General features: G+C 38.1%; 1 protein-coding gene across 5 annotated transcripts in view; it reads right to left on the bottom strand.

Annotated features, from left to right (window-relative positions):
* Nucleotides 1-18,258, bottom strand: part of KIF27 (kinesin family member 27) — a 98,905-nt gene that overhangs the window by 50,292 nt on the left and 30,355 nt on the right. For all 5 annotated transcript variants that reach the window (XM_012519102.4, XM_023584321.3, XM_004449459.5 and 2 more), the window contains one exon: nucleotides 9,729-9,935. In XM_012519102.4, the coding sequence (XP_012374556.1) occupies nucleotides 9,729-9,935 (207 nt within the window). The remainder of the gene's footprint in view (nucleotides 1-9,728; nucleotides 9,936-18,258) is intronic.

The raw sequence follows: 18,258 nt of genomic DNA, 5'->3' as shown, positions 1-18,258 counted from the left end.
TGTCTCAGTGGGTGGAGACCCACACAGTAACAAAAACCAAAAGAATATTGTATTCTCACCCTGGGAAGTCCTGCTACATCCTCTAATAAAGTGGCAAGAATCCCCTGATTTCATGGACAGTGCCTAGTGAAAGAGGACAGACAGGCTCTTGATGTTGATAGTTGAACCTTGCTCTTGTGAAATTGAAACTTAGCCTAGTATTGTACATCACAGCTCTTAAAACACACACAGGCACTTCTCACAAATGTGATACTCACATGTAGAAAAAGGCATGAAGTGTAATTGGTCCAGAGCTCTGCTACCTTCCCCCATGGGGCAACTGACCCCACCCCATTCTTCCCAGGACACCTGGAGAATTACAGTGTTCATGCTAAAGGTCTGATGCCCCTCCAGTCCAAACCCTACCACAGGAAGAAATCCAGAACCATTACCACCCCTTCTGCCAGGACAAAATACTCCCAATTTGGAAACATAATGTGTCAGCTTTATTTGTGGTGGTTAGGGATAGATGAATTAATGTTCCAGGTGATATACTTAATATATATCATAGAATAAATAGAGTTTTATGAGCTAGCTTGGAACTTTCTATATCATAACATTCTTCTATTAGAAATGCACTTTAAGTACTCAAAAAATGACATTGGAGAAAAAAACCCATTCATGAATTTGAAGTTACTTTTAAATTTTTATTCTACTTTCTGTTCCCAAATATTTCCTTTTTTATCACTTCTTTGTAACCAAATATCAGAGTGACTTCCCAAAAAAGGTAAATAATAAAATCTTAGAGGAGGCATGCAATTTGTTAATATAAACCATTATAATCTGTTAAAATTTTAATATATAGTGGAATATGTATATCACATGGTATTCAAGATTCAATTTTCAGTAGGTCCCTCATGCATCTACTCCCAGAAAAGCCTACCTGACACTGACGATCCTTGATATCTGATTTTTGTGTCTCTGATATCTGATTCTGCCTGCCCCCCCCCCCGCCCCCAACTCTGGAGTGTTGTGGAGGGGGACAGGGGAATTATTTACAGAAGAACCAACTCAAGAAATACTTATCTAACAAGTACAATGTGTCAATTTTGCCCCCAAACTGACAAGCATCGAGGTTTCTTCTCTTCATCAAGGTTTGGGGATTATTTCAGGAACAAATAAAAATTTTCACTGAAAGTCAAACTTTCTTTTTTGGGCTTATGATGTGGTTTTTCTTTTTTAACAACTTTATAGTTTGAAATAATTTTAAACTTAAAAGACACAGGCAAAAATAATACAAAAACCCATACAAAGAACTCCAGTGTACTCCCTACTTGCCACCAAGATACACAGGATCTACCACCTTCTAACATTTTGCCATATTTGCTGAATATCCATCTATTTATCTATGATCTATTTTCTAAATATTTGAGAGTAGGCTGTATACATCATGCTTCTTGAACATTTAATATTTCCATGTACATTTCTGAAGAACAAGGATATTCACTTATTTAACTAACCACTTTAAGTTCAAGAACTTTGACATTGATAGAAAGTTTACAGTCTATAGCAGTTTGATATTATTTATGAATTCCGAAAGAGATACTTGATTATGTTTGTAAACTGGTCTGTTCCTCTAGGCATGATAGCCTTTAATTGCACTAAATTCAGCTGTGATATCTTTTATTAAATTATGTTAAGATTAGGGCTTTGATTTGACCACATCATTAGGGCATGCAAGGGTTGAGTCCTCCCCCCTTAGTGGACTGATAAAACACTCTCACAGAGAAGTAGATTCACAGAGAAGAACACAGAGGAATAGAGACGGCTCATTAGACACGGCAAAGGCCCCAGGAAGAAAGATGAGGCTGATAATCTACAGCTGACCTTGTGAAGAGACCAGAGCAGCTGAGTCCAGAAAGAAACAAGCCCTTGGAAGAGAGACAAGCCTTATGCCAGCCTACAGCTGAGATCAGAAGAAGCTGGGATCATGGAGCCTTAAGAGGAAGAAGGAAGGCTGAATTCTTGTGAACATCACCTGCCATCTTGCATCAACACATGGCCAATGACTTTGGGTGAGAAACTACCTCTTATGGTAGGTACTTTGAGTTGGACTCTTTAGGGTCTTGTGACTGTAAGTTTCTACCCCAAATAAATACCCTTTACAAAAGCCAACAGATTTCTGGTACTGTGCATCAGCACCCCCTTTGGCTGACTAATACACAGTCTCTATTCCAGTTTTTCCATATGTCTCAATACTGTCTTTTTGGGTCTTTTCCCCTCCATTATTAGAGCCAGCCCAGGATCATGTATTGCATTTAATTATCTTGTCTTTTTGGTCTCTCTCTCCCTTTTTTTAAATTGTGGAAACATATACAACATAAACTTTTCCATCTCCCAAGCATATAATTCCATAGGATTAATCACATTCACAATGTTGTGCTGCCCTCACCACCACCATTAACAGCACTTTCCCATCACCCCAAGCAGAAACCCTATACCCATTTTGCATTTACATCCCATTCCTCTTCTCCCCCGCCCCTGGTAACCTGTACTCTATTTTCTGTCTCTATTAATTTCCATATGCTACCTATTTCACATAAGTGGAGTCATATATTATTGGTCCCTTTGTATCTGACTTATTTTACTCAAGATGATGTCCTCAAATGGAAATAGATTAGCAGTTAAAGATGGCAGGAAAAAGGATAGAGAGATTGATAGATGACTACTAAGAAGTAGGTTTTTGTTTTGTTTTTGGTTTGTTTTAGGAGTAATGAAAATGCTCTAATATTGACTGAAGTGATGAATGTACAACTCTGTGATTATAGCAAATGCCACTCTCTGTACACTTTAGATGGAGTGTATGGTTTATGAATACATTTCAACAAAACTGATTTTAAAAAAAGATGATGTCCTCAAGGTTCATCCATGTAGTAGCATGTGTCAGAACTTCATTCCTTTTTAAACCTAAATAATATTCCGTTGTATGTATATATATTTTGTTTATGTAGTGATCAATTAACATAATCTGCTTTTTTAAAAAGTTTGTTGACTTTTTTTTTTAATTAGAGAAATTGTGGGTTTACAGAAAAATCACACATAAAATACAGGATTCCCATATAACACCCTATTATTAACATCCTATTTTGGTGTGGTACATTTGTTACAATTGGTAAAATCACATTTTAATAATTACACTATTAACCATAGTCCATGGTTTAACTTAGGGTTCACTGTGTTGTACAGTTTCATGGATTTTTTTAAAAAATTTTATTCTAGTAACATATAACAGCCTAATATTTCCCCTTTTAACTATATTCCAATATATAGTTCTGTGCTATTAATTACATTCACCACATTGTGCTACCACCACCACCATCCATTACTAAAACTGCAATTTACTTTTCAAATACTTTTTACAAGGAAAACTAACAACCCAGCTTAATAACAAATGCCAAGTAAGGTCTGCCACAATTAGTAACATTTAGCAAATTAATTACATAAGGGCCATTTCACCCAATGTGGTGGTTCTTTGTCTCTGCCATCAATCCCTCTCCAGGGTCAGAAAGCCTTCTACTCTGGCCCTTTCCTACCTAAGTGCTGACTCCTACTTCCTCTCAGTTGCTTCAGCATTCCCCAGAGGGATATTTTAGCATTTTCAAACATACCTCAAACAATACTGACCGCAATACAAGTACTCAAATTAGCTAAATCAAATAATTCAGATAACTGAAACATATCCCTCTTAGAAGCCAAATTTATTTGTTATTTGTGTTTTAATTCTAGCCATTTTTTCCTAGAATTACATAGCCACAAGCCTGGAAAAAAACTTAAAAATTACCTAGTTCAACCATTCATCCCAGGTTTGACTCTCCTCTGCAATTATCCTTTCAAATTATCACCTCTCCTCCACTTGAAAACACTTACTGCCTCTGCCCTCACAAGCCCAGGGGCCTCTAATGTCATCTTTGACTGTTCTCACTAATCTTTCTTTATGTTTTCTTAGCACTTCCTCTCATTGGTCCTAATTCCAGAGGTAAAGTATAAGCAATAATGAGAAGCCTTCAAATATTTGAATAGTCATCATGACCCTTCTGAATCAAGATAAATCTAGAGTTACCTTAGATTTTTTCCAATTTTTTTAGTCAGCTTGGTTGCACTCTGAAAATAACCTAATTTGACTTACAGTGTGATACCCAGACTTAAACATAACATTCTAACTCACCAAACAGTAAGATAATCTTCTCTCACTAGTGATGCATTTGTTTTTTGTGGTTGTTCTTCAATTTTTTTTGTTTTTTTATTGTGGTAAAATATATATAACAAAAGTAATTTTAAACATTTTAAGTGTACCATTCTGTGACATTAAGATGTATCTGGGAAGCGGACTCGGCCCAATGGTTAGGGTGTCCGCCTACCACATGGGAGGTCTGCAGTTCAAACCCTGGACCTCCTTGACCCGTGTGGAGCTGGCCCATGTGCAGCGCTGATGCACGCAAGGAGTGCCCTGCCACGCAGGGGTGTCCCCGACGTAGGGGAGCCCCATGTGCAAGGAGTGCGCCCTGTAAGGAGAGCCGCCCAGCGCAAAAGAAAGTGCAAACTGCCCAAGAATGGTGCTGCACACACAGAGAGCTGATGCAGCAAGATGACGCAACAAAAAGAAACACAGATTCCCAGTGCCACTGATAAGGATAGAAGCAGTCACAGAAGAACACACAATGAATGGACAGAGAGAGCAGACAACTGGGGGGGGAAGGGGGGAGAACTAAATAAATAAATCTTTTTAAAAAAAGGATGTATCTGATTTTATTTTTTTTATATATTTTTTAAGATTTAAAAAAATTTTTCTCTCCCCTCCCCCTCCAGTTGTCTGCTCTCTGTGTCCATTTGCTGTGTGTTCTTCTGCATCCACTTGTATTCTTGTCAGCGGCATCAGGAATCTGTGTCTCTCTTTGTTGTGTCATCTTGCTGCATTAGCTCTCCGTATGTGCAGTACCACTCCTGGGCAGGCTGTGCTTTTTTTGCACGGGCGGTTCTCCTTATGGGGTGCACTCCTTGCATGCGGGGTTCCCCTATGTCGGGGACACCCCTGCGTGGCAGGGCACTCCGTGCATGCATCAGCATTGCGTGTGGGCCTGCTCGGCACATGGGTCAGGGGGCCCTGGGTTTGAACCCTGAACCTCCCATGTGGCAGGCGGATGCTCTATCAGTTGAGCCAAATCTGCTTCCCTATCTGATTTTAGTTCATCAGATATGTTAACTCATTTACATAGAGTTTGGCTTTCATAAATTTAACTTTGTAGTTTCAGTTATTTGAGGAGTTCTCCAAAGGTTCATGACATGTAATTTGTGAAGTTGGTATGTTCTATAGGAATAGGTGTGTGAAGTTCGCATTCTCTGCAGGAATCAGTTGTTTAGCAAGTGAAAGAGTCTGGTCCACAGCCCAGCAGATACATCTGACACAGATCTGTTGTTGTTCAGTGAAGTGATTTGAAAAAATAAAAGTACAAACAAAAAAGCACCTTGTTAGTTTGTAAGGGGAAAAAAATGGCTTTTGTATGATCGATAAAATCTCAGTGAGGAGAGAATTGAAGTGGCACTGAGAAGAATCTAATGCACATTCATTCATTCAAAAAGAAGGTATTGCAGACCTACTATTTGCCAGCTACAAGGATAAGAGATGGTCCATGCAGCAGTGACCAAGCAGATGCAACCTCAACCCTTGGAAAATCCACTGGCATGGGACTGCCACAGCTGTAATGGAGATGCAAAAACTCTGACTCAGGGAGGATGAGCAACTTGCTCAAGCTTCTTCACCCAAGTCAGATGTTATTTTTCTACTATCTCTACAGATTCCTTTCAAAGGCTGCATGGTAAAGAAATAAACACTAGGTTATTTACCCATTCTCCTGTTGGTAATACCTGGTCGGTTGCCAGTTTTGGGCTATTTTGAATGAAGTTTCTAAATTTTTCTTGCTGTGGGCATATTCTCATGGGTAAATGCTTAGGAACAGAACTGCTGGGTCATAAGGCAGGGATTCTATTTCATTTTAAAAGAAACTGCCAGACTTTTTCCCAATGTGATTGTACTGTTTTATACTTTCACCCAACAAGGTCTGAGAGTTCTGGGTGCTCCATAATCTCATCAACATTTGGTATTTTCAGTCTTTTAATTTTAGCCATACTAATGAGTATGTTGTACTATATATCCCTGTGCTTTTACTTCGCCTCTCCCTGTTGACTTATTAATGTTGGAGACTTTTTCATGTGTTTATTGGTCATTCACATATCTTTCTGAAGAGTCTATTCAAAATCTTTTGCCCAATAAAATAAAATTGGTTTGTCTTTAAAAAAAAAACAACTCCATGAAAACTGAAGAGGCTATTAACCTATAGTGAGGGTTTATGCACAAGAAATTCATGATTCAACAAAAAGGTAATTCAGGAAAAGCTAGAAGATTTTATAAATATTTCCACCTTTACAAATTTGGAGATTCCTGAGCTTTTGAGATATAGCCCTTAAGAACACTTTGGTTGGTTTTCTTAGTACACACTTATACCAAGGGTAGGAAGTGATATATATATATATATATTTTATCTATAGCACTGTTTCCTTTTCATAATATCATATTTCATCAAATCTAAAATGTCATCCTATGTAAAAGACACTATTATTTTTATACCATCAAGAAAGAGAAAAAAAAGCAGTCAAATTATGACACACCATCAACCGTAAAACACATCCCATTGTCAAAGATAACAAAATGTGTGAGTCTAACAATCAATGCAATATGATAGATTTTCACCAGCATTTTTAGTATTATAATAAACCTAAGCAATGACTAGGATCATCTTTGTTTTTTTTCTTTCCAAAGTAACTTTTAGTATGCATACTATTGGCTCTTGGCTTTAATTATATCCTATTTACTAGTTTTTTTAAATTTAAAGCAAGATTAAATTTGGCATTTCTTCAGAGGGCTTTTGGCATTTATTGAGGCAAGTGTATTTTTTCTGCTTTCTTATTAATTGGTATAATTGGATACCTTTTCTTTTATTTACCTGTATAGTACTTACCTGTAATGAGCAATTTATTTATGATTTCTGCATAAATGGCTATGGTCTATTATTCCATTTTGGTGTTAATCATTTCAGATTAATAGATAATTGGAAGCAGCATAAATGTCCAACAATAGGATAAAAATAGACAATGTTATGCCCTTAGAATAAAATATTGCATGCAGCCATGAAAATTCATGATTCATTATAAAAGAATATTTAATGACAGTCAAATGTTCATGACATATTGCTATGTGAGAAAAACAGGTAAGGAAAGTATATGTACAAAATATAAAAAATTTAAAAATACATTTAAAAATAAATAGGATACTCTCTCCCTCCAATATGTTCAAATAAGGAAATAAGAAATAAAATCAATAAAATCAAACTCCTTCTGTAATCAATTTAGGAAACAGTTAAGCCATTTTGCCCTTTTCCTTTGAAAGTATTTTAAGTTAAGGAAATATTTCTCTCGCCAGACCATTTTCATTTCAAGAAAATATTAGAGTGGCCAGAATTCTGCCAAGGAGACAAAAATACAAGAGAAAATAAAATAGTACTTCAGATGCCCTCTTTGGCTTAACTTAGTATTGGTATTTGATACAAGCATTCCCCTTACCCTTAGAGCAATGAAACAGCAAACGGGACTTGAACCAGCTTGACAGGCTGTGCCTTCCCATGCAAGCCTGCCTTTTCTTGTCTGCTGGAGTGACCCGGCTAAGCAAGAGACATGGCCAGAAGAACTCTCAGCACTGCTGATCACAGGACTTTTGCCTCTTCCTCCTTTTTCTCTTTTTTAGGGGTCTGGAGGGTTCTTTTGGCATAGAAGGAAATGTTAAAACTAATAACTAAGAATTTGCTCACTTGAAACACTGACTGTGGAAGCCTTTATTCCAGTCATGTCTGTTTCGGGTCTAATCAAACAATTAGAGGTTAGAATTGAAAGGCCTAACCCTTCTCACAGAGCCCCAGGAGCGCTATCTCCCCAGAGAAAGTGTGCGTGTAGCAGGAAACAGAGCAAAACAGAGAAGAGAGAATGAATTACTAAGGGCAACTTTTTAACCGAAAAAAATGTTATTTTTAAGAATTAAAAGATTGGACAGAAACAGTAAATTCTTTCGCATTACTGCTAGCCAGTAAAAAAAAAAAATCTTTTCATTATGGAGACATGATGAACATAAAGTTGCATGAACAGATATCAAATTTAATTCCTAGAAACAATTTCTTCTCCAAATGTTCCATGAAAATTTACCATATATTCAATCATAAAGAAAATGTCAATAACTCCCCAAACTGGGAAGCGGACTTGGCCCAGTGGTTAGGGTGTCCGCCTACCACATGGGAGGCCTGTGGTTCAAACTCCGTGCCTCCTTGACCCGTGTGGAGCTGGCCCATGCGCAGTGCTGATGTGCACAAGGACTGCTGTGCCATGCAGGGGTGTCCCCCGTGTAGGGGAGCCCCACGTGCAAAGAGTGCACCCCAAGGGGAGAGCCGCCCAGCGCAAAAGAGGGTTCAGCCTGCCCAGGAGTGGCACCACACATACGGAGAGCTGACACAACAAGATGACGCAATAAAAAGAAACACAGATTCCTGTGCCGCTGACAACAACGGAAGCGGACAGAGAAGAACACGCAGTAAAATGGATGCAGAGAGCAGACAACTGGTGGGGGGGCAGAATTCTTAAAAAATAAATAAATAAATAAAATAACTCCCCAAACTAAAGTCGAAATTAGTAGCAACGGTTTGAAATTTAAAAAGCCAACCACTGGAAATTGAAAAGCCTGTGGGTAAGGATGACATGAGTCTTATCACACTGAGGCACTTGTCCCAGAGCCTGGGGCACAGCAGATGCCCTCCACGGACACATTCTGAGGAACTGCGCACGGGTCAGGCTCTGCGTGGGGCATGCCCAGGGTCAGCCACGCTGGGCCCCCATTCTTTACAGATACGGAAGGTGCACCTCACACAGGCCCCGTCACATGTCCAGGGCTACATCACAGAGAGCTGGAATTCACATCTACACCCGCCTGACGGCAAGTCTCTGACCTTTGCTCATGTATCACTTGCATCGCATAGTTCTTAGCCTCTTGACTCTAACCACCACACATCTCACTAAAGCCAATGTTTCCCATCATAAAATTAGTAATAGGGACCAACGTTCATGAATCTGCTAATTAGACTTTTTCATGGAAGAGATTTCTTGGTGATTCTTCAAAGATAACAGTATGCACATATAGTTATCACCCACACCCAAATTTACAAATAAACAAAAATTAAAACTAAAACCCATCCTGATTTTTATAAGGTCTTGATTATGTCAACTGGCAAGACTGAATAATAAATGTCATTTTGAAAATAAAACACAGACCACAGGTCAGAATAAATACCCTCCAACCTCATCTCAACCTGGTGTGGTTAAAAGAAAATAATTCATTAAGATGGCAGTCATGTTTGAAAATATGATGGCAAGAAGATAATTCTTCTCCAACAATTCCCTGTAAATATAACTATAAATTCTCTTGCTTACTTGCTTTTTAATAAAAAATAAGCATGCTCAGATGAATGTATATACTCAAAAGTCCAACAAAACCATAGAGAAAAATTACTTAGAATATGTACATATATACTGTGATATTATATTATTTATAATATTTTTTAAATCTCAAAATAAGAAAAATATTGTTTGGACTTTACCTTCCGGGAATCTGGTCTTGCTGGAGCATAAATATAATGCCCCAAGTGGTTATCAAATGGTACGGTATATGGTCTCTTTTCAGGTATCCTGGTATCTGGCCCATCTCCACATGTTTCCTTAGCTGAAGAAGTCAGTGACAGGTTAAGTTTTGTTAGCTCTTCACTCAGTTGATCCACAAGAAGTTGTTGTTCCATTATTTTTTCATTCTTTGTAAAAGAAAGAAAAGAATTTTAAAAATAGAAAACTCAGTACATATATAGATGATGACTAAAAATAAATTCTCATTGGTGAACATCACAACTTCCTTAACACTACAGTAAAACCTCATTTATCCAATTTAGCCTACTGGTGTTCTCAAATATCTAGGACTGTTTTGAATGGTAAAAACTTTGGAGTAGTAAGCAGCAAGAAAAAGAACCAAAAACAATGCTCCATATACTGTGATTGGTTTGTTAACCTGAAGCACTCTACTTAGCTGATCATTATAAAGAGTATGGGCTTTCGAAGCGAAATCTAAGTAGTAACGAGACAAGAAAGCTGAAAAGAAGAGAAAGAATTGCAGGCAGCAGTGGTGGTAGCAAAGGAGAGGTAATGTGGTAACTGTAATGAAGTAAAGGTTTTTACTCAGTGACCAAGAAAACAAGGGCACGAAGAGATAGAAGACAACCAACTGGCAGTCCTGAGCAGAAGGATAACTTAGAAATCGAAAGCAGAGCAAATTAATTGTATATCAGGAGTGTGTGTGGTGTGTGTGTGTCCGTGAAAGTGTGTGTGTGAGAGAGAGATAGAGAGAGGGAGAGAGAGAGAGAGAGAGATTTACCTTTTATATACTCTCCAAAGAAAATTTTGCAATGTATCCAATCCAGGAAGCTCTAAGACTGTAAAATCTTTATTTTACAAGTACCAAGTTAGGTAAACAAGAAATTGCCATTTCATCAAAACACTTCTATTTAAATAGGAAAAATAAATCCATAAAGTTTGTACTCATGCTGCGCGATAAAAACACCTTATAAAATCATGTATTTAAATAATTAAAATATACAACACCAATGGCGTGAGTTCGTGGGCAGTGGCAGTTGTTAAATGGAGTCCTTACATTGTCCTAGCAAAGTGTAAAAGTACCACATAATAACAGACTTGAATAAGTTCAAGCTTACATACCGTACTCTCTAGGGTAACCACTAAAAAAAAGAGTAAATGTAAAAAAAAAAAAGAGAAAAACAGAGAAAAATAAACTATCCAGTTGATCCAAAAGATGGTAAGAACGAAAAGGAAAGGAAAAGAAACAGAATAATCAGGACAGATAAAAGGTACATTGGATTTTAGCCAAAATATAACAGTCATTGTGTTAAATTTATAAACAAATACTTAAAAGATAAAGAGATTTTAAAATCATCTAACTACATGCTGCTTACAAGAAACACAACTGAAATAGACACAGAAAGATTAAAAAGATTGGAAAAGAGGCCCACGTAAACATTAATCAAAAGAAAACTTGTCTGTTTTTTTAAATTTTTTGTTATTACTGGAATACTGAAAATGCTGTAATGACTGAAGTGATGAATGTACAATTATGTGATTATGCCAAATACCGCTGATTGTACACTTTAGATGAATTATATGCTTTATTAATATATATCAATGAAATTGACTTGTTAAAAAAATAAGAACCCTGGTATAGCTATATTAACATCAGAAGAGGTCTACTTTAATGCAAAAACCATTAAAAGAGATTAAAAAAGATGTATTTCAAAATTATAAGGTCAATTCACAAGGATGATGTAACAATTCTACATTTGTAAGTAGTTAATAATATAGCTTTGATATATATATAATGCAAAAATTGTCAAAAGTTCAAAGAGAAAACATACCCAAAATCACAGTGGGAGATTTTAACTTTACTCTTTAAATTCCCTGAAAATAATAACAAAAAAGTGAGTAGAGATAAAAATTTCAATAATGCGATTTTCATGATTGGAAACATGATTTCCAATAAGGAAAGAAGACTCTAGAATAAACATTCTTTCCAAGCACACTTAAAACATATATAATATTGTAACAATGACAAAAACTGGCCTTATTCTGAACTATGAAGCAAGTGTGAACATATTTAAAGGTCTGAAATCATACACAGTACATTATCTGACCATGATGCAACTGAGCTAGAAATTAATAAGATAAAAAAGTAATTCCCCATATGATGGAAATAAATAACTGTGTAAACCAGAAAAATTACAAAAAAAACTAATATAAATAAATAAAATATTTTTAGCTGAATGGGGGACGCTGGTAAAGATAAGCTTAAGAGAAAATTTTACCTTTAAATGCAGATAGGAAAAAAGGTTAAAAATAATCAAACTAAGCATCTATTTAAAAATGTCAGAAAGATAGATAAGGGAAGAAATCAATAAAAAATAAAACCATCATAGAGAAGGCCAACAAAGTAAAAAAGTTACCTCTTTGAAAAAGCTAATAAAACTGATAAACCCCTGGGGAAGCTGATCAAGATTTTAAAACAGAAAGAGAGAGAAAGAAGGCACAAATGACCAAGGATGAAAAGGGGGATATGATAACATGCCCAAGGACATTAAAAGAAATAAACTACTATAAAGAAAAATACAGGGAAGTAGAAGTGGCTCAAGCCAATGGGCGCCTCCATCCCACGTGGTAGGTCCCAGGTTTGGTTCCTGGTGCCTCCTAAAAAGAAGACGAGCACAAAACGAATGGATGAAAGGACACAGAGAGCAGACAGTGAGCACAAACAATGATGGGGAGGGGGAGAGAAATAAATTAATATTAAAAAAAAATAAAACATGCCAATAAATTTGAAAATTTGAATAAAGTAGTCAAATTCCTAGAAAAATAAAGCTTATTCCAGTATCAAATGGCTTCACAGGTGAATTCAACCAAACATTTAAGGCAAAATAACACCACTTTTTCACATACTCTTCCAAAGCATAGAAAAAGAGGATATCCTATCCAGCCTAGACTTTGAAGCCAATACAATTTGCTTAAATATCTGACAAGAACATTATAGGAGGGGAAGCAGATATGGTTCAACTGATAGAGCTTCCACCGACCATATGGGAGGATCTGGGTTTGATCCCTGGTGTCCCCTGGTGAAAAAGAAGAGAAAGTATGCCTGCACAGAGAGCCAGTGCCCATGCAAGTTCCCAGGTGGTGAGCCAGTGCCTGCATGAGTGCCCGCGTGATGAGCCAGTGCCCCATGCAAGTGAGTCACACAGCAAGATGATGAAACATCAAAAGAGTGACAAGGCGAGAGTCGAGGTGAAGCACAGCAGAAACCAGGAACAGGAGTGGTACAATTGACAGGGAGCCTCTCTCCCTATCAGGGGTCTCCAGGATTGAATCCTGGTGAATCCTAGAGGAGAGAAAACGAGAAGAGAAAAGAACACAAACAGCAAAAACAGCAGGGTGGGAGGAGGGGAAGGGTGAAAAACTTAAAAATTAAATAAATCTTTAAAAAATAAAGAACATTATGAGAAAGAAAAATATGGGCCAGTATCACTCAAGAATATAGATGCAAAAATTCTAAACTAAAGAATACCAAACCAAATCTAGAAAAATTGTGCAGAGAAGAGTTAATATAGCAGAACAGACTGCTATCTTTGAAAGGCCTGCTTGTATGGTTGGCCCTTGGATGGTGTAGCAGTTTGCTATTGTTTATGAATTCCAAAAATAGATATTGGATTATGTTTATAAACTGATCTGTTCTTCTGGGCATATCATAATAGACTGTATTAACTTCAGAGGTTTCACATCTAACTTGATTAAATCATAGTTAAGGTTTTGATTTCACCACATCAGTAGGGCCTTGAGTCCCTGCCCTCTTGGTGGGCTGGGACTTAGAGAAAACTATACTGCAGAGGAGAGAGTTTTGATGCTGGAGTTCTGGAAAGTAAACATTGAGGAGAAGAACACCGAGGAATAGAGATGGCTCCATAGACACGGCAGAGGCCTTGGGAAGAGAGAGAGCCTAATAGTCTACAGCTGACCTTGTGGAGAGACCAGAGCAGTTGAGCCCAAGAGAAAGGAGTCCTGGGAGAGATATGAGACTTATCCCAGCCTACAGCTGATACTGGAAGAAGCTGGGACCACGGAGCCTTAGGAGGAAGAGGGAAGATGACCCCTGGCAGACGTCAGCAGCCATCTTGCTCCAACAGGGGGCAAGAGACTTTGGTGAGGGAAGTAACTTTCACTTTATGGCCTGGTAACTATAAACTTCTACCCCCAAAAAACACCCTTTATAAATGCCAAGATTTCTGGTACTTTGCATCAGCACCCCTTTGGCTAATACAGATATGGTGTCTAGGAACTTGAATTTCAGAAGGGTTCCTACCACCCTAACCAGTAACAGTGGCTCATTGTGCCCAAACTGTTTGTACAAAAAATGTGATTTATGCTCAACACCTGCTTTCCTTCAGAGGGTAAGTAATTTTGGTACAAGCTAGGCCAAAGGCCCCAATAAATACCCTACACATGGGAAACAAGACAATCCAGTCTTCTCTCTACCACAAATCTTTGAACAACCAGCAAAAACTGGCAAAGCCATCTACTTCACAGTTTTGGAAAAGTTAGAGGGTTGCAGTAACATAGTCCATGCCAAATCAGGAAAATAAAGCTTAAGAATGGTAGGACCGTGGACCTCCCATATGGTAGACGGACGCCCTAACCACTGGGCCAAAGTCCGTTTCAAACCCCGGGCCTCCTCGACCCGTGTGGAGCTGGCCATGCGCAGTGCTGATGAACACAAGGAGTGCCCTGCCATGCAGGGGTGTCCCCCGCGTAGGGGAGCCCCATGCGCAAGGAGTGCGCCCCGTAAGGAGAGCCGCCCAGCATGAAAAGAAAGAGCAGCCTGCCCAGGAATGGCGCCGCCCATACTTCCCGTGCCGCTGACGACAACAGAAGCGGACAAAGAAACAAGACGCAGAAAATAGACACAGAGAACAGACAACCGGGGTAGGGGGGAATTAAATAAATAAATAAATCTTTAAAAAAAAAAAAAAAGAATGGTAGGAGACGGGAGCAATGTAGCTCAAGTGGTTGAGTGCCTACTTCACAGGTACAAGGTCCCGGGTTCGATTTTTGTACCTCCTTAAGAAAAAACGGTAGGAGAGAGACTTCCACTCAACCAAGATGGCAGTGTAAGATACTCCAGGGTGCAATCCCCTCACAGAATCTTGGAACAAATAGCAAAAAACTGGACAAAGCCATCTACCTCAAAACTCTGGAAAACACTTAATAGGTTGCTGTAACTTTGCAAGTGATGAATCAAGAAAACCCAGATTTAAAAATGGTAGGCGGGGAGTGGATGTGGTTCAGTGGTTGAGTGATGGCTTCCTACAGGCACGGTCCTGGGTTCGATTTCTGGCCTGGGGAGGGGAGGAGAGGGTGGAGCCAGCCTGTGCTCCCGTTGTGGATCCCTGACCCTTTCTGATCCTTTTCTGGACAGAAGAGAGTAACCCTTATGTGCATACTGGGGCACCTGTAGGTGCCAACGTGGCAGCATGAAACACTGAACTAGAAAACATTTCTGACTTCCACTGCCAAATCTGGCCCTGGAGGCAGAAGCAACTTGTTGACAGCTAAAGCAATTTAAGAAACAATTAAGTTGAAAGAGACTGGGCAAAGATTTTCCAGCTTTAAGGCACATACTAGAGCTCCCAGGAGGGATAGAAGGTCTTATTTCACAGAAAAAGGAGGGGACATGCGCCATGAGTGAGCGCAAGCCCAGGAAACCCGCCTTCTCAGGTTCTCTGTCCTACTTCTGACTTTACTTATGAAGTGTTCATTATAATCTCAAAGGTGAAAAAAGACCGGGTTAAAAAAAAAAAAGCAAAAACAACAAAGTGCAATCTTATTCTGAGCATTCCAGTAACTTTTTTTGTTTATGTACTCAGCTGTAATATCAGTGGTTGTTTGTGTGAAATGGTTAAAAAGGCCAAAGATAAAGGTTTCTTTTTTTTCCTTTTTCTTTTCTATGAAGTTGCTGTTTTGTTTTTTTAATTTTAATTTTTGGCTTGTTTGATGTATGTGTGAAACAATGATGTCCACTAATAAACCAGAATTTTATTTTGCTGAGTTGTTCTAACAAACACACACACAAAAAACCACAATGAGATACTGTTTCACACCCACTAGAATAGTTACTATTAAGAAAAAGAAAAATTACAAGTGTTAGAGAGGATGTGGAGAATTAGTAACACTCATTCATGGCTGGTGGGAATGTAAAATGGCACAGCCCTGGGAAGACTGGCACATCCTCAGAGAGTTAAGTATAGAGTAACCATATGACCTGGCAATCCGACTTTTAGCTATTTGCCCAAAAGCACTGAAAGCAGGGACTAGAACAGATATTTGTACACTGATGTTCATAGCCAAAAGATGGAAGCAACCCACATGTCTACCAACTGATAAATGGATAAATAAAATGTTGTATATATATACAATGAAATATTATTCAGCCATAAAAAGGAATGAAGTTCTGATACATGCAACAACATGGACGAAACTTGAAGACATCATGTTGAGTGAAATGAGCCAGACACAAAAGGACAGATATTGTATTATCTCGCTGATATGAAACAATTAGAATAAGCCAACTCATAGAGTCAGAATCTAGAATATCGGTTATCAAGGGATGGAGTGAAGGTAGGGAACAAGAGAGCTAAGACTTGAAATGTACAAAGTTTCCATCTGGGATAATAGAAAATTTTTGGTAATGGATAGTAATGGAATGGCAGCACAACACTGTGAACGTAATTAACATCAATGAATTATATATTTGAACGTGGTTAAAAGGGGAATTGTTAGATTGTACATTTGCTACTAGAATAAATTTTTTTAATCTGAGGAATTGCGCAACACAAACCGTGAACCCTAAATTAAGCCATGGACTATAGTTAATAGTACAATTATAAAAGACTTTCATCAATTGTAACAAATGTACCACACCAACGCAAGGTATCACTAATAGGGTGTTGTATGGGAATCCTGTATTTTTTGCATGATTCTTCTGTAAACCTACAAATTACCTTTAAAAAAAAAAAAACACAACAAATGAAACCCTAGGCTCTATGCCTCTACGGAGCTTTCCTGGTAGACAATATATTACATGTCACAACTTGTTGCTGGGGAAATTAAGCACATCAGGTTTGATTCCATTGGGCATATGTCACCCCACATGTCTTTTCCTTTTGCTGATCTTGCTCCATTCATTGTAATAAATCTTAGCCATGAGTATAGCTATATGCTGAATCCTCTGCATCTTTCTAGTGAACCAATGGACCCAGTAGCCCCCAACACAAGAATATTAGCATGACAAAAAATAGGTTTATTACAAGAACACAAGATTGGCTTAACATTAGAAAAAGCAATATAATTCATCATATTCAAAGAATAGGGAAACGGACTTGGCCCAGTGGTTAGGGCGTCCGTCTACCACATGGGAGGTCCGCGGTTCAAACCCTGGGCCTCCTGACCCGTGTGCAGCTGGCCCATGCGCAGTGCTGATGCGCGCAAGGAGTGCTGTGCCACACAGGAGTGTCCCCCGTATAGGAGAGCCCCACGCACAAGGATTGCACCCCGTAAGGAGAGCCGCCCAGCGGGAAAGAAAGTGCAGCCTGCCCAGGAATGGCGCCGCCCACACTTCCCGTGCCGCTGACGACAACAGAAGCAGACAAAGAAGACAACGCAGCAAACAGACACAGAGAACAGACAACCAGGGGAGGGGAGGGAATTAAATAAATAAATAAATCTTTAAAAAAAAAAAAAAGAATAAAGGAGAAAAATCATGTGATAAAGAAAAATAAATAAAATTCAACATTCACAATAAAAATTCTCAGCAAAAAAGGAAGAGAAGAAATTTTAACTTGATAAAAACTAAATACAAAATACCCACATATCAAACATGATACTTAATAGTGAAATGAAGAAACCTTTTGCCGTATGATTGGTACAAGTATTCTTGTTACCACCACTAGTTTTCAACATTATATTGGAGATCCCAGCCAATGCACAACAGTCAGAAAAAGAAATAAAAGGTTTAAGGATTGGAAAAGAAGAAATAAAACTGCCATTATCTGTAGAGGATACAGTTGAAAATGAAAATCCAAAAGAATATACAGATAATCAGAATTTAAAAGTGAATTTAGGTGATGAATATAGGATATTAATATTCAAAGGTTAATTACAGCACAGCAGATGTAGCTCAGTGGTTGAGTATCTGCTTTGCATATATGAGGTCATAGATTCATTGACTGGAACCTCTTAAGGAAAAAAAAAGTCAATTACAGTTCTACATACTAACAATCAGTTAGAAAAAAAGAAAATTTAAAAAGATACTATTTACAGTTATACAAAAAGAAAAATCAAGTACTTCGGAATGAACCTAAGAAAATATGTATAATACTTATATACACAAAATATTATAAATCATTACTGAGGAAAACCAAAGGAAACCTACAAAAATGGAGGAAAATACCATGTTCATGGATTTGATGACTCAGT

Source organism: Dasypus novemcinctus, chromosome 8, assembly GCF_030445035.2.
Source record: "Dasypus novemcinctus isolate mDasNov1 chromosome 8, mDasNov1.1.hap2, whole genome shotgun sequence".
Taxonomy (NCBI): Eukaryota; Metazoa; Chordata; class Mammalia; order Cingulata; family Dasypodidae; genus Dasypus; species Dasypus novemcinctus.
Note: the sequence above shows the minus strand (reverse complement) of the source record. Positions and strands in the feature narration are given on the sequence as shown.